Source organism: Rosa rugosa, chromosome 2 (genome assembly GCF_958449725.1).
Source record: "Rosa rugosa chromosome 2, drRosRugo1.1, whole genome shotgun sequence".
Lineage (NCBI taxonomy): Eukaryota > Viridiplantae > Streptophyta > Magnoliopsida > Rosales > Rosaceae > Rosa > Rosa rugosa.
The window spans coordinates 22,943,845-22,971,702 of record NC_084821.1 but is presented as its reverse complement, the minus strand read 5'-3'; the positions used below and the strand labels follow the sequence as shown (position 1 = coordinate 22,971,702).

The window sequence follows — 27,858 nt, the reverse complement described above, 5'->3', positions numbered from 1 at the left end:
AACTGACCATTGGAAATCAAGATACTTATACCGCTAAGAGAAGCATGACCCAAACAAGAGTGTCAAAGATGAAGAGGAGTAGAAGTGGCCGACGTGGATGTGGAAGCGGCAATGGAAGATGAAAACTTTGGTGGAATGTGAAGAGTAATGAGCTCAAACAACCGTCTATTCTTATGCCAGATCCCAAGGATCTGCCCCGTCTATGTATCCTGCACAGGACAACCAGAACGAGAAAAGATGACATCAAGACCAAGATCACATTATTGACCAAAGAGAGGAGATTTAACGTAAGTTTGGGAATTAAGTAAGTGTCAAAAAGTGATAAATTGGAAGTGGAAATTGTGCTATTGTGGGTAACAGACATATTTGAACCATCAGTTGTATGAATGTTTGGCACATGAGAAGTATATTGTTTGGAACTAAAAATGGTTTGGTCGGATGTCATGTGATTACAATATGCATAATCAAAAACCCAAGAGGAGTTACCTAAGGTAGCAGACATGGCAGAAGGTGGAGGAGTACTAGAATTAGAAAGAAGAACCTTTTAAAGAATGCATTTTAAATCACTCACAGAAAAAGAGATGGTGGAAGACTCTGAAAGATTAAGATCATCCACATTTGAACCTTGATTAGTAGCAGCAGCAACGAAATAAGAATTAAAGCTAGATTTGTAACTGAATCTGTATTGGCCTCCTTTAGGTTTATTGTTGAGGTGTTTGTTGGGATTGATCGGACAATCATCAGGGTAATGACTTGTTTTGTGGCAATATTTGCAAACCCCTTTTTGGACAATCCAACAGAAAATGACATGGCTGGTGACAATATTTGCACATCCTCTTGTCCATGGTAAATTAAATAACAAGAAGGAAAACAATGATGTGGTGACTTTTGATTATTTACAAGTTGAAAGAGAATGAGTCTAATCAAAAGGTTGTGAGTGAGTGAACTGGTTTGAGGTCACAGAGTCAAAAAAAGCTCTGATACCATGTTGAAATGGTAATTGAGATTTTGTATTCAACTTGTATGTTATGTATAAAAGCATGACCCTCTTTATAGGGTTGATTATGGTAGTACAATACTATTCTAGTATACTGAAAGTTATCATAAATCTAGACTAATATATCTATGTCTAAGTCCGGAAGTTACATATACATGACTATAAAGTAGAGAGGAAATCAAGGAATTGAAATATAGAACCAAATAAATTAAGCAAACAAAGATGAAAAAAGAGCTCTTCAGATGGAATAGCCCCCGTCTAAGCTCTTGCATGTATCTAAGTATCTGACCCAACAAGAAAAAAAGGAAGAATAATAAGAAGATGCCTCTTCTTGTATGTATTTATGAACGTAGGTTCATATTATTCATGAGAGACTAAGAGATTAATATTGATTTATTAACAACAATGTTTATATACACTTTGAAAATAATAGATGAGAATGATTAAACTAGCACTTCTCCATTACTTGGTTACTCCATTATTAATGGAGTGTAATCTAACTTTAGTGATTTCTTCACTTCCTGAATTAACCACAGAGTAATGCTATACACCTTGACATTAATAGAGCTCTCCATCTACCATGGGCGAGTAGCAAGTCTCTGTGAGAAAGTTCTACTCGTTCTTATTTTGCTTGCGTTACTTGAGAGTTGAGATAGCATCCAAGCAAAAGCTGTCTAGTCTCAAATTGGTGAGTACCAAAAGCATCTTCATTCATCAATATTCCCCTCATCTTTAGTTCACAAATACAAAATATTGCTAGGTTGATTCTTAATTCACTTGCTAGCTAGACTACCCCATGCCAAAAAAATCCCCAAAATGTAGAGCCATGAGAGAGTTAAAAATCAAAAGGGTGAAAGAACATTAAAGAAGTACTTATGAATTAAGAATGCACAAGTATAACACTAACCACACTCTTTGCAGAGCAATTAAATGCATTAAATGGAGAATGCACATGTATAGCTGGATACATTCCACAGCTTAAACAATACAACTTGACAAATTGTTTCGCTTCATAAATCATCAGACATGGAATGAATGAGGGATTGAACCATTCCAGGCAATCATTTTCAAGAATCACATTGGCAGTAGCAAATTTCACTCCTTGAGTGAAGGTATCATTTTCTGCCTCAATTGAAAAAATTACGGTGAGTGAATATGTTGAGCCTCTATCTGCCCAAACAGGCACCCTCTCATTATCTCTGATAACAACCCTAATGCTAGCATGAAGGGGGGATTAATTCCAGGCTCAACCAAAATTTGCTTTGACAAAGGAGATAGGAGGAGGGGTCGAAACCTTTGTTGGAGCTAGATTGGGTAGGTCTGTGGCTAGGTTAACTGAGATATTACTTTGATGATGAGAAACTTCTCTGTTGCTCAGCTGGCTTTGAAAATAGTAGGGTCAATAGTGATTTATGTTCCCTTGTAGATGGAAGCACACCTTGATTTCCTGATTTCCCAAAGAATGAAACTAAGAAAGTTATAACCAGAAGGAGCTGCCCGGGGCTGCATGGTGGTTCTTAAGGGTCTCCAAAATCCAGGAGTTAATGGTGGAAATTCTTTCTTTATGTATTGTTATCATTGTTTGGCCAAAAGCACAGCAAAATCAGAGACTCTCTGTCCATGAACAAAGCAAGAGGTAGTATTCCACTCATCATGGGAACCACAAAGACAGCAAATGGGAGATTTGGTCATTTTCCTTTTGAGTGTTCTTGAGTAGACCTCGTCACAGCTTTCCAAAGAAAATGCCACTTTTGGAGTTACCCTGACTTTTGACAAAATTAGAGTGTAGCTTTAAGAATAGGAGCATGGTAGCCTCAATGAACAGAATAATTGCCTTCAGGTGAGTGAGGCCAAATAATTCTATCTTCGAAGGAATGGTCACCAATAGGGAGAGCTAAGATGGCTTCGACTTCAAAAGGAGAAAGGAAGGAAGTGTGTGGTTAATGTTCCATTGGTGAGTGTCTAGGTCAATGAGGTCATGGACAGGGAGGGGGCGAATTTGTTTGGGGCAGTGTTGGGTGGATGAGGCCATCTGCAATGTTTAGGATCCAGCAACTCTTCCATATACATCAGTGCTCTTTGCCATTGTTAACCTACCACCTCAGAGTTGATTCAATGATTTCTCACCCAGCCAAGATACTGCTCCATGCCCATGATGCACAAGAGCGCACATTTGCATCAAGAAAAGAACTTTTGGGAAATACCTTGCTTTGAGGATCTTGACACAAAGGCATCTGGATTTTGCAAAATTCTCCAACACTGCTATATAAGGAGAGATTTGCTGAAAGTTCAAAGAATTCTAGGTCCTATTCCATAAGTTCTTTTTACCTTTTGCAAAGAGAATTTCAGGATTTCCCAAGGATATTCTGCTTGACATTATCTTCTCTCCACCAAAATTTGGCAATATCTGAGTTGACAGAGTCATATAGAGTTGCTAGTAGGAGGAAGCATGGCATTAAATAAGCAGGACAGCAGTAGCTACTGATTAGATAAGAAACTCTTGTGATTTCAGATTAGATAAGAAACTCTTGTGATTTCAAACCATTGATCTTACTTTGAACGCTTGTATATTGAATTTGATAACATAGAACCTGTTAGAATTGACCAATATAACATCTTTCATTACCTTCAGTTAAGGGCTCTATTGCAGATAGCATAGCTTCTACTGTAGTGGCTTCCTGCAACATTAAATGAAATTGAGCCTTTAAATGAAGGTATAAAAGGAAGCATCTTCTTTGCCAAATGTTCCACCAGAGGAAGAAGTCATCAATTTAATCAAAGCATCAGAACTATTAAGAATTACATCAACCTTCAACTGAAGACTAAAAACATAAAAATAAAAAATAAAGACTTGACCTTTCAAGAAATGTTTGCTAGTTGGACTGTACAATTGGTTTCCAGCAAGAAATTTTAAGTTCCTTCATTCTTTAAATTGCAAGCAGAGAAGACGAAGATGTACAATAAATTTGTGAGTAATTTTGTGTTTTAGTGCATAGCAATGGCAAAAGAAAAATAAAGAAACAACTAATAAGTACTTTAGTAATGGTAGTTGAGAGGAATATTGGGCATTAACACACTTGAAATGTAGGAAACTTAAAACACAAATCAAACTAGTATATATAGCAACTATTTCTGACATAGTTTCCTCGAAAATTAAACAGCACTATGTGCTTTGCTTTAATATGATGGTGACTTGCTTCATGTGCTTTCTTTAATCTTTACAGACGCTAGGCATTATCAGACAAGAAATCTTATTAACCTATTAGTAAGTTAAGTTGAGCACTGCCACATGACTCGCCTGTTTTACTCGGACTTACTTGGTCCAGAACCCTCAGAACCTACAATTAGTGTCTGTTGAGACAGAAACTTAGTGTGCTTGCATGCACCTTTTGAAATAATTACTTGTTGCCTCTGAAAATTGTCTCGGCCAAGATAGCCGAGAGATCAAGGAACAAACGTCCTTCTTGATGAGAAGATTGCGGGACATGCCTGCACATCTGGATTCAAGTGTTTTAAAGTAGGAATTTTCTCTATGAGCTTTTCTAAGATGTTTCTAGTCTTTGTTTGTACCACGATTGAGTGTTGGCAGATTAGGCTAGATGATTGATTTTTCCTTAGGAAGCGAGTTATTCTTGCTTAGCTAGGCTTGCTCTCCAGCAAGCGTCCCTTTAGACTTTAATGAGTTTTTTTTTTTTAGAGAAATAGTCAGCCACTTTATTAATAAAAATAAGAACGATTACAACTTATAGATGTAGAAACTACATCAAAATAAAGGATAACAAAAGCAATACTAGATGCCACAAGGCATCAGAAATAAAACCTAACAAGGATATTAAGGGATGCAATAAAGCATTTGATGAAGCACCGGGAAGACCCCGGGCTCTGTAAAATAGTACCAATAGTATGGTCAACCATACTTCCACGTAAAGAAATACGTTGAACAGAGGGTAACCTTCTATCAAGGTAACTGGCGGTAGTGTGACCGACCTTGCCTACTCCACGTAAAATAATACGTCGAATAGAGAGCAATCTTCTACCTAAGTAGCCGATAATCCAAATCCAAAATGTAGTTGAAGAAGGAGTCCATGAAAAGTCTCCTGGATCCCAGATGCGAATCCAAATAGAAAATAAAGCCCAAGCAAAGACCCATCTTGAGCAGTCCAAACAAAAAATGGCCCAAGTCCACAATTGGGCACCCAAAAACTCTTTGAGCACCCAGCTGTCCCCTGACCTTGACCCCAGCCAGAGCTCCACCTTCCCTCGCCGGAAATAACCAATCCCGGTTCCGTCCACTCGACTCCAAGTGCCACCACCCACGCCACCAGTCATATAGCCCCATCCGAGATCAAACCAACCTTGAAGCCCCACGCCGGCACCTGACTGCTTCACCTCCGTCCCAAACCTGCGCCGGACTGTCGCACCGCCATCACCTACGGACTGCTGCGCCGCCGTCGATCGAATCTCCTGCCGCGAATTCCCACAGATCTGATCTGGGACGTAGCAACCAAGAGGAAAGCTCGACCCCCACCACCGCTCCAACAACTGCATCAACTTCTGTCGCGCCCGAATTGGGCGAAGCCGCCCGACTCTCAGTGCCATCCAGATCCAAGAGGACAGCGCATCATCTTCTTCTCCCCATTGGACAGAGAAGCCACGATCAGAAAGGATCTGAACAAAAGAGGTTGCCACATGCCACAGTGCGAACCACGACCTGATACAAGGCACGAGGTGAGTCGTGCGCGATAGATTCGACACAGAAAACGGTGCCAGAACAGTACTCCATCGATGATGGAGAAAGGTACAGAGAGGCCGGAGGCGGCGCTCTCCCAACACTAGCAGAGCAAGCCCGCTAGGTATTTTCATTGTATACTATGGTTTTAGACTACAAAACTGACTTTAATGAGTTTAGTATAGGCTTAGATAGGATATCTGGTCTTGTTAGACTCTGTCCTGTTTTCATGGCTTTGATTTATAATAATATCAAATCCTATTCAAAAAAAAAAAAAGTAAAATTTTAAAAAGCCAACATGGCCTGTTTTGCAACACATTCTTTTTTCCTATTAAAAAAATACACAATTTAAAGAATAACTCAATTTAAATCAAAATCAATAACATAACCTCTTGAAAAATCATAATTCTTGAAAGAAAGATAAACTCATCATATAAGCACAGAAATTGAAATGATCATTCGACTTTCTCCACAAACATAACAAATATTACAACAAGATAACACAAGAGCCTAAGTGGTTTATCATACCCCCAGGTAAGTAGATAAACTAAACCAGATGTATTCTGGTTATATACATATATCTAGCTTCTGATTTAGGTTAGCTTACTATAAGAATGCATCTTAGCTCACCAAAGTTCTTGATCCTTCAAAAGCGAAACAAAAGTTTGACAGTGAGGGGAAAGTTCCAACTTCAACAAAATCAACTAATCACCACTTGAAATTTTGAGGGAATAGGGATGAGCATATACAATGCCTAGTAGGGATTTCAAAAAATCAATTTTGAAATCACATTTGTCTCAAAAATCATTCTATGCCTTCTTGAAACAAAAGCTCAATTTGAACATGAAAAAGATCAAAAATTTCTCAAACCACATAAACATCATGTAACTAAAATATATAAGTTGGTGTCACAAGGTAGGAGAGTTTCTTATGCAATATAGCAAAGGAACTAAAATTCATTGTTCCAGAAGAATCATTGAGAAACAACTCTTTAAATCTAAAGATTTCAAACAGAAATCATTACATAGAGATCAACACAATTGGAAGGGATTTCGGCATACCTAGCCATTCACTTACTTCTCATATTCATAACAAACTGCCTTTACAAGGGGCTTCCCCAGGGAAATTGGGTCATTGTGCCCATTACAACCTGAGCTTAAGAGTCATAAGCTACCACAACACTCTTTTAGGCCACCAAATATCCACTTCCATTACATAAACATGCAACTATAATTTGGATTTCATTACATAAGAACATCATAAACATAACTTTACTAGCTTTTTAATTTTCAAGCTCGAAGAAGCAAATAGTGTTGCATGAAAGTTTGGAGTCTAAAACCATAGCATGCAATTGCCTCTAATTAACAAAGAAGCAAACTGGGCACTGGCAACATAAATCTCAAAATAAAGTAGTTTTTTTTTTTTTTTTTTCCACTCAATATTGAAAAAGAGAAATTGGGCAATATCAAGCTGGTAAAGTAGTTTTTTTTTTTTTTTTTTTCACTCAATATTGAAAAAGAGAAATTGGGCAATATCAAGCTGGTATGGCCTGGGTTGGAGGCGATCTTACGCAGTCGCGCCTGGAGAATCTGCCTTTGGTTGATCAAAATCTGGGTTTTAATTTGTTCGAACTCCGGTTTGTGATGCTAACGGTGGTGTTGCAGGGAGGCAGAGGGTGCCTAAAGTGGTGGTCAGCTGGGGCACAGATGAAGGGTGCCCGATCTTGGGTGTCCAAATCAGATTGAGCTTCCATGAATTTGGGCTGCTTATGGGCCCAGTTTAACTTTCTATTGGGCCAGACCTCTCCATGGGTCTAGATTTGGGACCCAGGAGACCTTCTATCTGGTTGCTGTTTAAGTTTTGCTACGTGTAATATTTTGGGTGTGCTGCGTTTACTCTTGGGTAAATTGATCATTGCTACATTCTACGAAGAGTCTCAGTACAATCGCGCTGTGAGTACCACAATTGAGTGCCTTGGCAAGCAATGTGTTTTAGGCTGGGATGAATTTGGTTTTGATTGGTCTACCAATTCCTTGCATACCCGAATTGCAGATACTGATGATTTGCTCTACAAATTTCAAGGTCATGACAATGGTGCTATTGTTGGTAATTATCTTGAGGAGGCTGAGATTTTATCTTCAGTTTTTGCTAAGTTCTCTATTAGTGCTTCAGAGCAATGTTTTATTGTAAAAGGACAAATTGTTGGTGGAGTTCACGTTCTAATTTGTTCTCATTTAGCTCTATGGTCAAGCCGAATTTGGCTTTTGTATGCTCCCAATCTCATGTGGGATGCCCTCTTGAGCGATTTCTATCGCTAATTCAATGAATTCTCTTCTTTCAAAAAAAAAAAAAAAAGTGATCAATGCATTCAAAAAATGAAAGTACAGAGTTTAACAAAATCATTAAATAAATTTTCTTTTAAGAGAATCAAAACCCCAATAGCTTGAAAACAAATTTTCCCTACCTCAAAGTTTAACAGCTGGATTTTGCATGATCATGATGCTCAACAGCTTGCTCCAAATTAATCTCCCTCTTGCTTATCTTTTACATCTGCTGTCAAGGACTTTATATTATCAATTTCTTAAAATTTTGGACAGATTTGAATTGAAAAAGAAGATGAATAGGTGACCGAAATATGCTGATTGCTGATTTCTGAGCAACCTATAATCAAACTGACGTATAGATCTCAATGCAGATCCGATTGTGCCAAAATTTTTGGATATTGTAGATAGACGATGATGAACAACTTTTCTGAAGACGATGTTGTACTAAGGCATGCAAGTTAGCTGACGAACATAGGTAAGAGAATATACTTGAAAGGGAGGAATGAGTCTTAATCAAATTTATCGATAATCTCAGAAATCAAGTGAATGGTCGGTTTATAAATTTTTCCCTATAAGGTTAAGATTGGGCTAGGCTTTTTTTTTTTTTTTTTGAATAATGGGCTAGGCTTAATAAAATTTGGATAGTATTTCTAAACTTAAGAAAATCATATCTCAAAAAAGGGTGGTTCTATTCAGACCTCTTTAATTGATATTTGGACCTCCATTGATTTTTATTTTCCCAAATCTTCCAATTTTATCCCTTTTTATTACTATTTACACCTCTTTTTTATTTTTCTTTTTCATCCCCATCTTCTTATGTTTCATTTTGGAAGAAGATCGATGCGAACAAATGGGAAGAGAAACCCTTTGAAACTTCAATTGCTCTTGACCTACAATCAAATAGAAATCAAATGAAAATTTGAATTGCATTTGTTCACAACTCATTGAAACATTAAAATATTGAAACTTTTGCCTTCGCTGCTAGAAGAAAAACCATGATTAGATTAAACTTGCACAGCTATGGATCTAATCAACCATTTATATCGTAGAAAGACTTGGGTCAAATTAAAATTATCATCAGACTTTATTATCAGTGACATAATTAAACCAAAACATGAAAAACATGCTAGCTTCAAAGTGAAAATTCAATGGATATTCATTCTATGAATGTATGGCAATAGTAAGTTCTTTATCAATCAGATGAGCAACACCACCTCCCGTCATAAGTATTATGCTTCTGCTATCTTTATCCTTCCTTCTATGTATATTCTTAATTAAAGACTCAAACATATCTACGTCCCCTCTCCTTCGCCCATTTGCCCTCTCTCTCGATCTTCTCAGCAAAGGATTCACTGTTTTTTAATATATATAAAGGGTAAATAGGATTTTATAAATTACTAAAAAATTAAGAGGGTCTATATAGCAATTTAGGAGGTCTGAATAGAACAACTCCTCAAGAAAATGCCAATTGTAGAAAAAGTAAATTTATCTTAAAAAGTAAAATAGCAGGCTGTAACAAATTTTGGCACAAATTAAAGTTCCGTAAAAGTAAAAAACAACTTACTTTTTTTTTTTTTTTAATTCCTAATAAAGAGGATCAAAGGGTTTCACTCCTGCCCCCATGGTTACTTGAACCCATGACTTCGTACATAGGTAGTGGGCACTTTGAAAGAGAAATTCATTCATTTATTACGAGCATCAAGATCACTATTATGCGATTACATACACCAAGGCCTAACTACATGCGACAACAATGTGCCTTATTGCCTACTTAGTTGAGGTAATGAAAATAAACCTAGAAAATAACACACAATTGAGTTTAAGAGAAGTACACTTATTAAAAGTGAAAAAAAAAAAAAAAAAACCACTGCAAGTGGCCTAGTGGTTCTTGCCTAGTTGGGTGTGCTCCCCAATTTAGGTTCGAATCCCAAAGCTGTCAAAGTGGCCAGGCACTGTGCTGCAATGCACAGTCATGTTAGTCACTGGAACTTTAGAAACTGACGTACAAGGGGACTTGAAGTAATTAAGATTTACAATATATAGCTCTCAGCCTTGAAACAAACCAACCACCGTGGCTAGATAATATTGAAGTACCTTGAAGAAGCGAGTGATCGAAAAATTTGTATAACATTATTCTTTGTACAAGAAATTACGAATCGAGTAATCTAAGGAACTAATGTAAGATAAAAATTGTCGCCGTGACATTTTAAAATTTTGAACCATCTGGTCAATATGTCGTGTCTTTTATGTCTCAAAATATCGTCCGGTTGTGATTGAACATGAATTCAAATGCATAGAATCTGACTATAGTGATAGTCTGTCACATGGCCGTTGCGTCAATTGACAGGTAAACTGCAGCAGATTAGATACAATGCACTTTCTCTCTTCCCTTTCTTCATTTATTTCGCTCTCTTCTTCCCTTCACAACATGGACTTTATGGTCAAGTTCAAAAAGCACATTGACATTTGATTAGCCAGTTTAAACCAGACACTCAAACTCAATGGTACACACTTCTATGCTATATATCAACATCAATAGTCACTTTAATGTCAAAATGCACCAACAGTGAGATTCACATGTAAAAAAACATTATTTTTATCCCAAGTGAGTCTTGTCTTTTCTACCCTTTTCGCTCTTTCATTCTTATATATATATATATATATATATATATATATATATATATATATATTTTTTTTTTTGGTTACATTGATTTTTTATATTTTTAAACGAAATAATTTTTAAGAGTTTTTATCACCATTAGGTGATGTTTGTTACATGGGATTGGATGGGCTTATCTAATATAACAAGGATTATCCCTTGTTTGGTGTGACCCGGGACTCATTTAAATGAGACTCTAGAGTCCCAAAAACGGAGTCAACTCCTTCTTCCAGAGTGACACCAAAACTCATCGGACTGTGGCAGCTTCCTTCTTCGCTTCAACCTCGCCTCGTCATTCTCACCTCTTTACTGCAAATTCTTCTCCATCTGAGCATCTGGATCTTTTGGGTTTTCAATTTCTTGTCATCAATTCCTTATTTCTTATCATTGTCTGGGTTTCTGGTTATTCGATGGTGCTCTCTCTCTCTCTCTCTCTCTCTCTCTGCAATTTCATGGAGGTACCAATGCTTTGTGGGTTTCCAGCAAAGGACGAGTTGCTGAAACACTAGAAACTGACCTCCGTCTTGCGATCCAGATTTCCAGCAAAGGACGAGTTCCAGCAAAGGCTGTCTTGCGAATTTGAGTAGGAATTCGAATGGTTAGATGGTTTCGAGAGAAATTGAGAATGCCCAGAACGTTTGAAGAGGGTTTTGCAACCGGAGGAAGAATTGAAGAGTTTGAGGAAGAATTGAAGAGTTTTGCCCAGAAATTGGCTGCAAGAATTGAAGAGTTTGAGATAGAACCAATTCAATTCCAGGTATGGAAGAGGGTTTTGCAATTTGTGTTTGATTTGCTTGCTTCTATTGTTGAGACAAACCCAATTTTGTTGTGAATTGTGAGGATTGTGCATATGATTCATTGTCTGGGTTTCTGGTTATTCGATGGTGCTCTCTCTCTCTCTCTCTCTCTCTCTGCAATTTCATGGAGGTACCAATGCTTTGTGGGTTTCCAGCAAAGGACGAGTTGCTGAAACACTAGAAACTGACCTCCGTCTTGCGATCCAGATTTCCAGCAAAGGACGAGTTCCAGCAAAGGCTGTCTTGCGAATTTGAGTAGGAATTCGAATGGTTAGATGGTTTCGAGAGAAATTGAGAATGCCCAGAACGTTTGAAGAGGGTTTTGCAACCGGAGGAAGAATTGAAGAGTTTGAGGAAGAATTGAAGAGTTTTGCCCAGAAATTGGCTGCAAGAATTGAAGAGTTTGAGATAGAACCAATTCAATTCCAGGTATGGAAGAGGGTTTTGCAATTTGTGTTTGATTTGCTTGCTTCTATTGTTGAGACAAACCCAATTTTGTTGTGAATTGTGAGGATTGTGCATATGATTCATTAGTTGCTTCTGTGTTCTTTCTTGCTGCTCCTTAGTCCTAGACAGTGCCAAACATGATTCATGGCTTATTATAGCATAACCCAAGTTAAAGGAGTCCAGGACTCTAGTAGAAATTAAGGTCGGGAGTGATAGTCCGGTGAAACAAACACAGCCTTAGTGTTATAAATTTCTTGCCTCGGACAAAATGATATCTAACTTTCAAAATTAATCAAAATGATACATGATTTTAATTCATGACAAAAGGAAACAGTAATTTTCGAGAATTTTTGAAGGAAATAAATACCAAGCAAAATCCCAAAAAACACAGGGCATGGTCGTAACAGGGGTATTTCCGTCATTGCAATAAATTCCTCCTCCTCCTCCTCTCTCTTTCATACCTGGTGTGACTCCCGGTCTTCTACAACTCCTCTTCAAAGCAAACACCTTGGCATTCCTGTTCTATCCTCCAAAATCGGAAAGCACAAAATTTCTCTCCCGCACAAACCCTAATTTCGATAATTCCGCCAGATTCAATTTTTAATTCCAACCCATTCCCACACACACCCACCCCACCTTATCGGTTGCTTATTATTATTATTATTTTTTTAATTTTTTTTTCCTAAACGAAATCTGAACCGGGAGGGAAGATTGGGGGAAATTTCTAGGGTTTTGGACGGCGTGCATGGCGAACGGAACGGGTTCCGACGAGTTCGTGGTGCGGTCTCGGGTCCGGCCGGGGCTGAAGCGCGAATTGACCTTCGCATTGGCTCAGGCGGAGGTCTCCTGTTCGTTGGGCCGGACCCGGGCCAGGAACGCCCTTCTGGTGAATGTGAACCGTAAGAGATTGAAGAAGGAGGCGAAAAGCGAGCCGCAGAAGGACGACGAGGAGGAGAAACCGGCGAGTGGTGGCGAGAATGTGAAGGTTGTTGAGGATTTGGTGGAGGCTATAAGCGAAGAAGATGCGAAGAGCGATGTGGTGGATCTAATGAGCGACGACGAGCCTAGAAGCCATGCGGCGGAGTCCAAGGTCGTCACCGAAGACGAATTGAAGAACGGTGTTGTAGAGATGGCTATGGATAATGAGCAAAACGTTGGGTCTGTTGGTAATGAAGATGAGGCTAAGCGGGAGCAGTTGAAGAAGGAGGAGCCCGAAAAGCCCGATTCGATTGGAAAAGGTGAAAAGGTGGAACCGGAAAAGCCCAATTCGATTGAAAATGGTGAAAAGGTGGAAGGAGAAGTGATTGAAAAGCCGCTGAGGAGGTACACTCGGTCGGCATCGAGGCGGAAGAGCCAAGTAGCTGAGTCTAAGCTGACAGAGAAGGTCTGCGGAGACGAAATGAAGAATGGTGCAGTGGATATGGCTATTGATACCGGCTGCGGTGGTGATTCCGTGAATGAAGATGAGCCTAAGCAGGAGGAACAGCCTTTGGTGAAACTAGAAATCCTCAATTTGATTGAAAAGGGTGATACGGTTGAAGGTGAGGTGAGTGAAACGCCGCAGAGGCGGTACACTCGGTCAGCATTGAAGCTTAAAAGCCAAGTCGCTGAGTCTATCTTGAAGGTCAGTGAAGATGAAACGAAGAATGGTGTAGTGGATATGGCTATTGATGATGAACCCAATACCGGTAGTGTTGGTGATTCTGTGGCTGAAGATGAGCCTAGGCAGGAGGAATTGAAGAAGAGTGAATCTGAACAGCCTTTGGTGAAACTAGAAATCCTCGATTTGATTGAAAAGGGTGATAAGGTGGAATGTGAGGCGAATGAAAAGCCGCAGAGGAGGTTCACTCGGTCAACATTGAACACAGAGAATGAAGCCCTAGACTTCAATTCGGTTTCCCAGAAAAGCGCACCAGCTGAGGTTGAGACGAAAATGCGGAAGACTGTGAAAAAGTTTAGACTGTTAGAGCTTCTTGAAACTGGTATTCTCGAGGGGCAGCGGGTGACTTACCTTAAAGGATCAAAGGTACATCCTTTTCGATTGTTGGTGCTGTATGTTTCACTGTGTATGATTATTACTAATGTTGCTTTAATTTTATAATTTTATTGTTGTTAGGGAAGAAAAACTGCAGAGAAAGGGCTTACAGGAGTGATTACTGGTTCTGCTATAATGTGTCACTGTGAGCGATGCAACGGAACTGATGTGAGTATTTTATGATGCCGTGTTATTCTGTACTTTTATTTTAAATTTGTCTCTTGCTCTAGTGATTTGATAGATTGGTTTATTGAATTTCTGTAGGGTGTTTCACCAGCTATTTTTGAGTTGCATGCTGAAAGCGCAAATAAACGTCCTCCTGAGTATATATATCTTGAGAACGGGAAGACCCTTCGGGATGTCCTAACTGCATGCAATTCTTCATTGGAAACCTTGGAAGAAGCTGTCCGGCTCGCTGTTGGTCGCTCATCTATAAAGACGTGTACCATCTGCCTCAATTGCAAAGGTGCTTACCTTCACTTTAAGAAAATAAATGCCTTGGGATGTTCCTTTTTTTCCTTTGCATGTGAACCTTTCATATACAATCAAATGCAGGATCTATTTGCAAAGATGATACTAGATCAGCAATGCTTCTTTGTCGCTCCTGCTTGGACTTGAAAGAGACCCAAGCTAAGTTATCTGTAGCTGCAAAACCTTCTGAAGTTGCAAACGATTGTTCTGAGTAAGCTTTGCAACTCTGCTTATTTGGTTATGTGTCATCTGATTGTTTGACAAGTCCTGCCTTGTATGAAAGTTTAATGTATCTTTGAGAGGTAGAAAGTTAGCATTTTAATATACGTTTAAATAAAAATAAAATTTTGTGTTATCTGGGTTGTTATACATGGTATTTTGAATTCATTAAGCTTTTCAATAACACATGGAGTCTCACAGAAACTTGCGCTGCGAGTATGACAGTGACTTTTTGGCAATACTTGTTATTTTCTTCACATTTGATTGCATAGTTATGTTTATGAAATATCTGTTGTAAACTGCATTCATGGATATGCAGAAGTGTACATCCAGCAAAGTAGCAATAATTTCAGTCATGCTCTCTTTATGTGTCTATCAGGTTGTTTGATGTATAGTCAGGGTTTTTGTTTTTCTATGAACTATAAACACAAACAAGTGTCTTTAATAATTTATTTGTTTAGATGTTGTTATTACTAATTAGTGATGGGCATTTGGAAAATATTTCAGATTACCCAAGCCGGTTTCAGTTGCAAACTGTCCTGACACCGTTCCAGAGTGTCCTGACATTGTCCTAGAGTGCCCTAACGCCATTTCAAGGTGTCATGATACTGTTTCAAAGTGTCTCGGTACCATTTCAAATTGCCCTGATTCTTCTCCTAAGTGTCCTGATACTGTGCTGAAGAGTAGGTCGTCAGCAAGTAAGAGTCGAGGAAGAGTAACCAGAAAGTATTCATCCTCTCTCACTCTCTTGTTTTCTATTCGTTTCATGTTTATCGGTTTTAAAGAAAATTTTAGCATTTAATGTTCCTTTTTTATTTTTTTATGATCTAATTAGAGCACTCACTTTGCCTGTTGTCTGTCATTTTTTCATTAGGGATACCGGGATGCACAAGTTGGTTTTTGAGGATAATTTCTTACCGGATGGAACTGAAGTAGTTTATGTTTCGGGTGGACAGGTTGCAATTAAAACATGTGAAGTAGTTTTTTTTGGCTAGTTGAAGTAGAATTTTGTTTTGATTGATCGTATTTTGCTTGCAGAGACGGGCTGTCGGCTATAAAAAGGGGTCTGGCATCATGTGTAGTTGCTGCAATACAGAGGTACTTTTACTTTTTATGGAGACTAATATTGTTGGTGGTATTATTAACAGATATATGATTGTCTTGCATAATGTGCAGGTCAGTCCCTCGCAGTTTGAAGCCCATGCTGGCTGTTCATCACGTCGCAAACCGTGAGTCCTTGGTTAAATTTTTATTTTTTATTTATTTTTTATTTTTTAAGTTTGTGGTCTTGCAATTGCAAAACGATAACTTGAAAAAGTTTGTGGTCTTGCATTTTCTAAACGATAAACTTAAAAAAGTTTATCATCTTATGTACACACTGGTCCTGCACTGACTAATTCTAGCTATGTCATATGACCTTTTGAATTGGGAAGACCACCGTGGGTGGGCCCATTTTTGGGTGGGAAGATGAATGTGGGCAATTTTTTTTATTCATATTATGTTTTTATCTTTCCAGACTATAGTTCAACTTTGGTTTGCTTTGTTTGACAGCTACCACAACATTTTCATATCTAATGGGGTATCTCTTCACGAGTTGGCATTAAAGCTTTCAAAAAAGCGGAGGTTGTCTACCGAGGACAGTGATGACCTTTGCTTCATCTGCAGAAAAGGAGGAAAGGTCATATGCTGTGATAGTTGCCCAAGGGTTTTTCATGCAGGTTGGTTTTGTAGTTATTTGGCTGCATGAACACATATTTCTCAAATTTCATGTGTAGATTTTGTGTAGTATATGTTTATATACTGAAGTATGTTTCTATTGACATCCATAAAAGCGCTGGTCATGGCAATGCTTTGCAGCTTTTGCCATTTCTTTTTGAATGTTTTATTTACATATGTGAATATGGTAAATTCCAACGAAGTTAGGGGCTGTATCTGCTTCTGCTTGCACCGCTTGTTCCATCACACTGTTCATAACTTAATACATCCCTCCCTAAAACATTACCACACTTCTTTTCACACTGTATACACATTCCAAAACTGTCCGTCTGTTTTATTCTTGGAATACTAAAGGTAAAGAGTACTTGACTGGTCTGCCGTGGCAGAAGCCAAAGCTATGACAGTGCCATGGCTTTTAAAAATAAAAGATCAGGATATGGCCAGAGGGGGCTGAGAGAAGAGAAAAGTTGCATCCTTCAAGTTTTGTAAAAAGTAGATAAATGATATTTGGTGAGTGTAGAATTTGAATGCACTTCTGGTCGCACCTTTTATCCCACGACACTGTGCACAACCCCCTCCCTCAAAAGTGTGAAAAAAATGGGAAGTGCGGCCTGGCCAGGGAAGATGAGTTAACCATATAGTCATATACAAAAGCTAGCCATTTTGCTGGAGTAACACAAGTCAAATTGAAGAATAGTTAACCATATAGTCATATACAAAAGCTAACCATTTTGCCGGAGTAATACAAGTCAAATTCCAGTACAATTGCGTGCTGGACCAGCATACAGTCTTGCAAGTGCATGCCCAACCCATTGTGTTAGCTTCCACAACTCTGTAGTCTATAGGTGATTGTGAGTCGAGTTTCTTAGAATTTGTTTGTATGATTTAACCAGAATTTTCCTGCACCTCTTAATGCATTTATTTTATTTTTCTTTAATTTTTCAATTTGATATGTCCAAGTAACTGCAAATGGAAATTTGTCCAGTTAACTGTATTTTTTTTTTTTAAATGAAACGAATGATAAAATCGGATTATTGATATTTTATTTTTTATTATTTATTACTGCATGTGTAATTCGTGGGTGTCAAATCTGTCAATGTTCATCTATATCTGGTTTTCTCTTAACTTATTTGTTGTCCAAACTAGTTTTTATAGTAGTGTCAGAATTATGACACAAAAGGAACAAAAGAAAAGAGATGGCCATGCATATATATACTTCCACATCTCTTGTGCTTGATTACATTTTTATGCCTTTTTTTTTTTATGCGAATTGCAGGGTGCCTTTCTCTACCAACTGTCCCTAATGGTACTTGGTACTGTAAACATTGCCAGACTATGTTCGATAGAGATATAGATGCAGAGCGTAATGTCAATGCTGTTGCAGCTGGAAGGGTTGCAGGAGTTGATCCTATAAAACAAATAACCAACCGATGCATTCGTATTGTCACAGCTTGCGATGAAAAGTTTGGTGGATGTGCACTGTGCAGGTTGCATCTTGTTTTAGTCTCCTATCCTTCAATGATCTTATGTCTGTTTATTGTCATCTACAATAATATTTTCCGTTGAGCAATTACTGATTTCCATATCTTTTGATGATATATATTTTATCATGATTTGCTTAAATTTCTTGCGTTTACACAAACATGTAAAATTGATTTTGATGTCTGCAGAGGCCATGAGTTCAAAAACGAGGGTTTTGGTCCTGGGACAGTTATTTTATGCGATCAGGTACTATGATTGCCTACTGATCTGTGACCTTCCTAATTGACTTTGAAGTATTTAAATTTTTGCTTCTCCAAATGATATTTTTCCTTACTCTTCAGTGTGAAAGGGAATTTCATGTCGGCTGTTTGAAGGAAAAAGGAATTGTAGATTTGAAGGTGCATCAGTCATCCTCTGTTTGTATTTTGCACAGCAGTTTTCTGTATTATTGTTGTTATGCTCTCTTTTTGGCTGGTCAATTTATCTAAATGTAAATGTACAAACATTTCCTCTCCAGGAAGTTCCAAAAGAGAAGTGGTTCTGTCATCCAGATTGTCTCAGGGTTCATTCAGCTTTGCAGAAGTTGGTAGTTCATGGGCAACAGAAGCTTCCAGAGTCCCTCCTGAATGTTGTTAGGAAGAAAAAGAATGAAAAAGGTCCAGCAAAGGGGGGTCTTGATATAAAATGGAGGGTGCTTAGTGGGAAAATGTCTAATGATGATGAAAGTTTACAGTTGCTTTCCAAGGCTCTTGCCATATTTCATGTGAGTAAAGTCATAATTTGTTACTCTGTTAAGAATATCTACGTCTTTTGTAACATCACCCATCTTTTACCAAGCTATACCCTCGAGCCATAGTGAACCATTCTAAGTTTGCTTTTAGGAATGTTATTTGTTAAATTTAGTTCTGTTAATGTATGACCACATGTGTCCTTAAATTTATCTATAAAATAGGGGACAAGGTCTCCACTGATTATCTAACAATCATGTGTCCTTAATATTTCATGCTCCCAGGTGTCCACTGATTATCTAACAGTCATATGTCCTTAATATTTCATGCTCCCCGGCCCTTTGTCTATATTTAGCACCATTGACCTTCTGATACTACAATTATGACTTTCTGTCAATTGGGGATTACATTTTGAGGCAAATTAACTTTTTTTTTTTTTTTTCATTTCTTTTTCTGTGCTGTAGGATCAATTTGCTCCTATTGTTGATAAGGAATCAGGCCTCGACTTCATTAGGGAAATGCTTTATGGGTGAGCCACTGTGTTCTCTTTTTCATTGGCCATCTTTAGCAGTTACTTATTGTCATCCTTTTTTAATTGATTTTGACGTATTATATCAACTGAATATGCAGAGGGGCCATAAAGACTCAAGATTTTGCTGGGATGTACTGTGCAATAGTTACACTCAAGTGAGGATCATTTCCGACTCTTTTAGCAACCTTATGTATATGATAAGGTAACTTGTTTTATTTGACATGTATTGCTTATTATGCAGCGAATCGGTTGTGTCAGCTGCTATGTTTCGTATCTATGGGACAGATGTGGCAGAGCTTCCTCTAGTGGCAACAAGTGCTGATTGCCAAGGACAGGTTAGTTTAGTACTGCTGTCTACCCTGTGTCGATGTGTGGAATGTCGGATTGTGACCATTTTTTTTTTCCTTGACTTCTGCAGGGTTACTTTCAGACCTTATTTTCATGTATTGAGAGGCTTCTTGCATTTCTAAACGTGAAAATTCTTCTGCTGCCTGCTGCTGATAAGGCAGCATCCATATGGACAAAAAAATTTGGTTTTCAGAATCTAAACCAAAGTGAGGTGTGTAAACTGTTGAACTTCGTACCCCCTATGTTTTTTTTTTTTTTTGGTATAATTATTAATTCAAGTATTTTTATTCACATTTGCACCATGCACTGTTGCAGATACACGAGTACAGGAAACGTTACCCAATACTGATTTTCCATGGGACATCAGTGCTGCAGAAGTCAGTCCCCAAGCGCAGAGTACCTGGTTCACAGGAGAGTAAGGCGAAGGTTGAATCATCGTAGTTTAGTTGTTTTGAGATGGAGAAGCTAATATTTTGTAGAGCCTATCCCACAGAATGTACAGGGCTCCCATGTTTCTTGGTGTACAGAAAAGCAGAAGATATAGCTTAACTATACTGGCAGGTTAGGTTTTCTTTTTTGGTCGACCTATATATGAGAGATATTGAATCCACAGAAAATGGGGGAGTAAGTTCCGAAGACACTATCAAAACTCGAATATAGAAAGTTGGGGAGCAAGTGTATGGAGAAGTTGGCTCTGATGTCTCTGTTTCTGGGCACGGGATTCCATTTTTGTAGCTTTGGTTTGGTTTTTCTTTGTACTTTCAAACTTGCATTCGCATTAATTAAAGAAGAACACACTTTGAATGTGGTGATTATGGAATTGTTATCTTTCTTGCTGCGTTTCGATTCAGTTTTATCATCCGCTTTATAAACTAATCATAAACTAGACTAAAATGATCATGTGAGTTCCGGATTTATGAACTTCTTGCAAATGAAGCAGATTATTCAAATTGTACCGTTGCAAAAACTAGAGGGGTGATTGCATGTGAACAAAGCCAATCAAGAACTTTACGAGGAGAATTGCGATTGGCTCGGTGCTCGTTATCATAATAATAAAAGTTTGAAACAATCTTACCGTTATGGAGCTAATGACGTGTCCCCCTAAAATAAATAAAACCAATTGCGAAAAAAGGAGCGGGATAAATTCAAAAATTTGAAATTCAAATGACCGACGCATTTGCTTTTTATTTTTCCAAATTACGAAAAGAAGAAATAAATGAGCAAAAAAGGCACATTTTAGGAAAGCGAATTTACAGTTTACCCCCTGGTAGAAGTTCCCTCTATTCACTCTCAAGTCTCAACCCTATTATATAAAAACCCCTCTCACGCTCTTGTGACTCTGTGGCTCTCTATGTGAGGTATGTATGGGCTTTCTCTACTTTCTCTCTCCCTGCTCTAATTCGTGTTTTGGGTTTTGATCGCACTATCGATTTCGATTGGGTTTTTGAAAGAAGAGGGTTTGTTTGCGCAGATCGAAGTGAGAAAATTGGGAAAAGCGGTTGAGATTTTGGGGATTGAGAAGTGACAAGTGAGAAAGATGGGTCAGATCCAGTATTCTGAGAAATACTTCGATGATACTTACGAGTACAGGTAACCCAACCCCCCTCATTTTCATTTTCATTTTCACTTTCCATCTCTTCTTCTTCATTTCTTTTCTTTTCCATTTTTTTTTTTTTTAATGTTTGGATTAACCTAAAATGTTTGCACTACAGGCATGTGGTTCTTCCTTCAGAAGTGTCCAAACTACTTCCAAAGAATCGGCTTCTTTCTGAGGTAGGTTTCTAGGGCTTACCTTTTTTTTGAATTTGTATTGTGATCGCGGGTCTGTTTTTGTTGTTATTTGGAACAATATTTGTGTTTGGTTGCTGTGGAAAGGGATTTAATCACTGAAATCTTGTTATTTAAATGTGTTATCATACAAACCCCAATTGGATATTTAACTGGGTGAATGCGTCAATTTAGTGTTTACGTCACTGCATCTAGTGGGTTTTATGTTTGGCTATCACTCTTTGATCCCCAATTGGTGTTTTTCGCCTTTTTTCTTTTTAACTTGTCGTGTTGTTTGGTTTATGTCGAAATTGAAAGAGGAATAAGATAGTGACATTATGATCATGTACCATGTTCTTGATGCACAAGTAGTCATTAACGTTTAACTGCAATGTGGTCTGTTGATGTTGGAATCCTAGTCCCTGAAATATAGTTATTAACCCACATTTTTGTGTTGTGTTGTGTTTTTAGAATGAATGGCGTGCTATTGGGGTTCAGCAGAGCCGTGGTTGGGTCCACTATGCAATTCATCGCCCTGAGCCACACATCATGCTCTTCAGGAGGCCATTGAACTATCAGCAGCAGCAGGAGAACCAGGCTGTGCTTTCAAAGTGATTGTTGTGATGGAGCAGACCATGTAATCTCTATAACTGAAATGCTAGATAAGGAGAGGTTATTATATGTTTAAAAGTAATTTGGATGATGTTTGTGTCCTGGCACACATGTACTGTAATTCTCTCCTTTGGAGAATTGCAAGTCTTTAGTGACTTCCAACTACCGTAAATTCTGGTGTGTTACTATGTAAGCTGTGGTGTTGGTGAATTTATGTCATCGTACTGGTATCCTCTAGTTTATCTATGGTCAATGTACTGCTTTTCTTCTGTGGATTCAATTGATAATGTTCAGTTTCTTGCTTTAGAACTAGAATGATGTATGATTTGTGTGATTGTTAAAATTTCTGACCAAGTAGTGGTTGTGATTTGAATCTTGTCTTTTTAGTGGTTGATACTCACAACAGGCAGAATACTTTAGGAGTGAGTTTGCTAGTGATGTGAAAACCAGGGCAAAGTGAAAAACTAGGAGTGAGAGTTTTCTTTGCGGGTTGTCTGAGTTATGTTTGATTGTCTGAGTTATTTTTGATTGACGCATCAGAAGTGAAAGAAAAAGGACTTAGACACAGGTTTTGTTATCCAAATTTTTGATCCCAAAATTTAGTGGGCTTTGGTCAGTTATTTTGTTTAATTGGCTTTTCATGTGAAGACCTTGTATAACTCAAAAGTTAGATAAAAGAGGTTTATTTTTTGTATAAAAGTTTGGATGTTTGGTTCCTGGCACTCGTGTAGAAGTCTCCTTTGGAGAATTGCAAGCCTTAGTGATTATTAATTATTGCAAGGCTTTGGTCAGTTATTTGGTTTAATTGGCTTTTCTTGTGAAGACCTTAGATAAAAGAGGTTTATTTTTTGTTTAAAAGTTTGGACATTTGGTTCCTGGCACTCATGTAGAAGTCTGCTTTGGATAATTGCAAAGCTTAGTGATTGCTAATTATTGTAAACTGTGGTGTTTTACTATGTAATCTCTGGTGTTGATGAATTTGACTGGGTATTGTTTAGTGAGGTTATTATTTGTCTTGCTTATGTCGCTGCATCTAGTGGATGTTCTGTAATCTGTATAGTTCAGTCTTAGATTCCTAATTGGTGTTCCCACCCATTATGCTTCACCTCTGGCAAATGTTCTGATTCTGCTTTTCTTGTGTGAATTTTGTTCTGTTGTGGCTTTATTATTGCCTTCTGTGGCTGTTTGTTTGTTGATTCTGGCCTAATTTCATAACAAGAATTAATGAATTATGAATTATGTACTGCTTTGGTGGCTAATGTTTCTGACCAAGAGACGTGAGTGAGTTTGCTTTGGGACTTCTGTCAGTTGGTTAATGATAGGCAGATGATATTGTCCTTATTTGATTGACAGTAGGAATAGATGATTCTCTAATTGTTGGAAGAAAATCTGATCCATGGAGAAGATTTCAGTCGTTGAGCCAGTTTTCTTTTTCTTTTTTATTTTCTTAAGCTCATTGCTGTAGATCATTAGTATTACAGTTGCATCCTGTATTAGATTTGTGTTAATACCGGTCTAATTATTTGCTTGCAATACTCTTTAACATTATGCTTCTGTCGTCTGTATGAGACAACATTTGTATTTACTACTTAGTAGCAGTTTTGTGAGAACCACATATTAGCTCAGCTAGGAGTATATTTTTGATCTTTTCTAGGCAATAACGCAGACCACACGTTCATGGGTAATATGAAAAGTAACATTTTTGTCCAACACACTTTCATGGTTTAATAGGAAAAAGAACCCAGGCACCCAACCATCCAAAGATACTTAGAGGTGAAAGGAAAGTTAATTTGAGATATTATGGGTAGAGATACCGGTTCGGGGTCTGATACTCAGATTGATGTTAAAGCGACCAGAAGATTCCTGATAACCCTATTACAATGCTCCTATTCTTCTCTTCACGAGAATCCTACCATCAAACCGCCACCAAATCACCATCCCTTCTCCTCTCTTTACAATGGCCTCCATTGACGCTGTCTTTGGCTGAAAGAGAGAAGCCAGTTGGTATCTTGACGTATGGCAGGAGGTCCTGCAAAAGAAATCTCTCAATTTTACTATATTGGCAAGATCCACAAGGAGGTTCAGATCCATGACCATTTTCGCCGCATTTGGGTCTTGGAGACGTCCTTTAGGGTCCAAGAGAACCTGGGATACAAGTTGCTTTTCTCTTTTGATGACAAAGGTGAAAAGGAGAGCCATGGCTCTGACTTGTGTTCAGCTGAATCTGCTTAAGGAATCATTGTCCAATCTGAGCCTGTGAAGAAGAAGAGAGGTAGACCGGTTGGTTCTAACAAGGTTCCTAAGACGAAGTAGTAGAAGAAGACATTCAGAAGAGCGTCTCTCTCTAAAAGCTAGAGAGAGAAAACAGATCTGAGACCAGTTCCCCCCTCCCCTCTTGCTCGGCTCTTGATCCTTCCGGATCTAGATCGGGTTGCTTGAGGGTTGGGGGAGGCCTCCTCCTTCGGGCTCTGTCCCGAATCTCTGTTTCCTTTCTCGTTTGTTTACGTTTTTCTCTTTCTTTCAATAAGAGTTACTGGGGGCCTTGTGTGTCCGAGAGGGTGTCTTCCTAGAGTTGGCTCTGTCGGTGCGAAGGTGTTGTGGTGATGGGTTCGCCGTCCAAATTTTCTGATGGAGTTGTTGGGCGGTGGGTTCTGGCGGCACCAAATCGGCGATCTGGGAGGAGGCAATGGCGTGTTCCAGGGCTGGAGAAGGGTGGCTCGATCTCGGAGCGGGCTGATCGGTCTCGATCTGCTCTTCTGGGATTGGGGAGGAAGGCAGCCATGGTGCAGCGCTGGGTTGGAACTTACCGCCGGCGAGTTGTGGCGGTTCTTTGGCATCTGGGATCCGTACGGCGGCTGAGACCTCGTTCTCATGGCGGTGATTCTGGGCGGAGGCGTGGTGATGCTGGAGGGCGGTGGCAGCGAGTTTGGCTGGCGGCGCTAGAGCCCGGGATGCAGTGGTGGTTGGGCCGGGCTTTTGCATTTGGGCCTTGCTGGTGGTTGTTGGTAACAGTTTATTGCTTTTTTGTTTGTCTTTCTTCAGTTGTTGCTTTGTCTGTAATAACCTCCAACCGTGTTCCGGTAGGAGGCAGTGGCCTGTGTGCCAGTCTTTGCACCTTGTGTGCCTGTTTTGCTCTTGGTAGGCGGCGAGTTCCTTGCACTTGCAAATGGTCGCTGCCTCTTAGGAGCAGAGTGAAATTAAGTGTCACTGGATGTAGTGTCCAGTGGCATCATGATGGGAAAGCTGTGCGTTTGGTAGTTATGCTTTGCTGCACTCGGGTTGCAGATCAAGTTATCTTTCCGTTGTGTCACCGCTGCGTTAAAGCAGTTAAAGCAAATAGAATCGCCAGTAGAGCGCTCTTTGCTAGTTGGTGCTTTGTTGAGTACAAGCATTTAGTAGAGACTCAGGATAGTATTTCAGAATGTTCTACTTATTGTAATCAGGGGTTTAGGCTCAATGTCCCCCCCCCCCTTGTATTCGACAATTTCTTTAATCAAGGCTATCAAGGCTTGAGGGCTGCCGCACCGCCCTTTTCTCAAAAAAAAAAAAAAAAGTATTAGAAGAAGACTTTTGGACCAGCCACATAGATTATTATGCGTCCTGCCGGTACAGGAAGCAAAATTCTAGCATAGGAGAGCCAGTACAATACCATGCGAACTAATCGTCTGCTCATGCTTAAAATCTTTCGCGTATCAGTACATGTCCATCAATCCGTTGCAACATCCCAGAGCAATTGTTCGTTGTCCATTAATGAAGAAATAGTAAACCAGTCCTTCACGCATCCTTTCCAACAAAAGTGCCTCCCAAGCCCTAATGTCATATTTCCAACTTGCTCCACATCTCCTTTAGTTCTTCCAAGTTCTTTTACCACCCGAATCAAAACCAACCTTGCAATAATATGGTACTATGAGGGCAGTGTTGGTACTTAACTCCTAGTGAACTAACCATTAGGGTATTGCTTGATGATTTGACAAGCATGTACCATCTGAGTTGCTTCGATTTCAGCACTATACACTAGCGCCAACTTCTCCTGATCTTCTACATCGAGAAACTTCTTCCATGCATAACTCTGCAATCTGCATGAGGTGTTTGATTTCCTAAATGCAAACATGTTTTGGCAGATCTCTGATTTTCAACTCATGTATCACGAGTTCACGACAGAGGGTTGAGAAACAGGGTTTGCTTCACCGACAGTTTTCCCGGTTCTAAGAGGGAGTGTTCACTTTTGATAATCATGATCTCCTTGCTGCCTCTGTGCTATTATCCTTTTGTATACATTTTCTGTTTAAGCTTAGAAATACAGTTAAGAAGGATTTCATTAGAACAATTTACAGATTGTTTGTACAAGTTCCTGATCTTCATAGCAATAGAATGTGTTTGGACTTTGGACTGACAAGGCTATCACTTTCGTGGGATCATGTCCTTGTTAGTGTATCTTTTGGGAAATCTTGGGTGTTATGCATTCTACTAAGGTATTCTTTCCTCTTTGTCATTCAAATTTAGTTTTTGAGATGTAAAAACTTCATCAAGGCTTATGCAGTACTTCCAACTTTTCTTAGAAGGTATGACTCTAGCCATATTACCTTTTTAGTAGTTGATGGCATCATGATACTTATAATAACACACGGTTTCAACTTTTTTAAAAGTCAAATTAATGTATCAAAAGGCAGAGAAGCTCACATATTGTGATGGTGCATAATGCCCCTGCAACTTCCTGTCAAAACATAAATCATCAAGATAATATTCTTGCTATTTTATTGTTGCTTTTCTTACTTTCATTTTTGGTTTAACCTTCTCCCCGTCAAAACATACTCTGTTGTATGCATCATGACCTGCTATACTATTCCAATCCGGCCAAAAGCTTTGTGTTTTTGACTGGTTATTTGACTATGTTCTAACTAATGACTTGAAATCAGATTCATCAAGATGGTTAATTGAGATATGGGAAATGTTTTGTAGATTGTATGATGATTTGTTAAGAATTGTTTGGATATATTCTGTTGCTTCTAGTCACAAGATAAGTTTTGAGAAATCCAGTATCTCCTCAGGGTACTAATGATGATTTTTCCTTGGAAACTAATCAGATTCTTGGATCTCCCTTATGAAAAGTCTTGACAAACATTTCGGATCCAAATGGAGATATACTCTTTAGGAATAATTCAATCTCAAAAACAAACTATTATATAATTCACTATCCAATATAACAACTCTTTCAGATCAGATTATAGTACCATTCAATGCTACGATCACAATCATTCGAACCAACCAAGGAGTAACGGAGAAAAACCAAGTGGAAGAGAAGAAAAACAGACAGAAAAAATGGAAAAATTAAGCAAACAGCTTAATGAAGATAAGAATTGGACTTTTTTATGGCAACCAAAATTGGAGTACCCTTGCCATTTTTGGGCTCTACACGCTCCCAAAGCCTCCTTCACCAAGCTTTTGTAACCTGCTGAAGCCATTGGCTGAATCCCTGAGCTCTTGGAATGAGAAAGCCTTCAAATTTCTCTTTGTACAATTCTGGTATGCTTCTTGGTCTAATACAGGAGTTGGGAAGGAGCACACATTAAACCCAACAAACCACACCCAATTAGCTAGAACTCTTTAGCACCCAATGAAGAAGTCAGGAATGAGAGAATGGAAGTACCCAAATGAAGGAGTCAGGAATGAGGTGGCGGATCGGAATTGGGGTTCTGGCGGCGAAGGTCTTCGATTAAGCTTCCGAGTTCTTTGCGAGCAGATTCTCTTCCAAACATGAAGCCGTACCTGATTCACAAAATTATTTGTTAACCAATTTATTTGAAAAAGAATGGAATTCCGGCGGCAAGTGAGAGAGTAAGTAAGTAAGTACCAGCCGGAAACGGCAGAGAAGACAGTTGCCACTGCAATTGTGTGAACCAGAGTGAAAGCTTTCTCCATTTTCACAAACCCTTTCTGAAAAGCAGTTGTTTTCTCAATTTTAGAACAAGAGAGTATTGGGCTCCGGTTGAAGGCC

General features: G+C 38.8%; 3 protein-coding genes across 4 annotated transcripts; 2 read left to right on the top strand and 1 right to left on the bottom strand.

The window, feature by feature from the left end:
- The first annotated feature begins 12,415 nt into the window (after positions 1–12,415).
- LOC133730101 (uncharacterized) lies at positions 12,416–20,304 on the top strand. The gene is made up of 18 exons (XM_062157772.1): positions 12,416–13,979; positions 14,070–14,156; positions 14,253–14,454; positions 14,544–14,670; positions 15,186–15,404; positions 15,553–15,634; positions 15,717–15,776; positions 15,855–15,907; positions 16,230–16,396; positions 17,671–17,881; positions 18,065–18,122; positions 18,218–18,274; positions 18,394–18,639; positions 19,069–19,133; positions 19,235–19,291; positions 19,378–19,471; positions 19,555–19,695; positions 19,800–20,304. The coding sequence occupies exons 1-18, from the start codon at positions 12,699–12,701 to the stop codon at positions 19,923–19,925; spliced, it is 3,333 nt and encodes a 1,110-aa protein (XP_062013756.1). The 5' UTR covers positions 12,416–12,698; the 3' UTR covers positions 19,926–20,304.
- Positions 20,305–20,853: 549 nt separating this feature from the next.
- On the top strand, positions 20,854–22,143 carry LOC133734268 (cyclin-dependent kinases regulatory subunit 1). The gene is made up of 3 exons (XM_062161894.1): positions 20,854–21,074; positions 21,197–21,257; positions 21,723–22,143. Exons 1-3 carry the CDS (start codon positions 21,022–21,024, stop codon positions 21,864–21,866), a joined length of 258 nt encoding a protein of 85 aa, XP_062017878.1. The 5' UTR covers positions 20,854–21,021; the 3' UTR covers positions 21,867–22,143.
- Positions 22,144–27,021: 4,878 nt separating this feature from the next.
- Positions 27,022–27,843, bottom strand: LOC133733407 (uncharacterized). Of its 2 annotated transcripts, XM_062161038.1 has the most exons (3): positions 27,715–27,797; positions 27,511–27,629; positions 27,022–27,400 (listed from the first exon to the last, which is right to left on the bottom strand). In XM_062161038.1, exons 1-2 carry the CDS (start codon positions 27,780–27,782, stop codon positions 27,524–27,526), a joined length of 174 nt encoding a protein of 57 aa, XP_062017022.1. In that variant the 5' UTR covers positions 27,783–27,797; the 3' UTR covers positions 27,022–27,400; positions 27,511–27,523. The 2 variants fall into 2 exon arrangements, with proteins under 2 accessions (XP_062017022.1, XP_062017021.1); XM_062161037.1 differs by having other exon boundaries at positions 27,022–27,629; positions 27,715–27,843.
- Between the last annotated feature and the right edge of the window lie 15 nt (positions 27,844–27,858).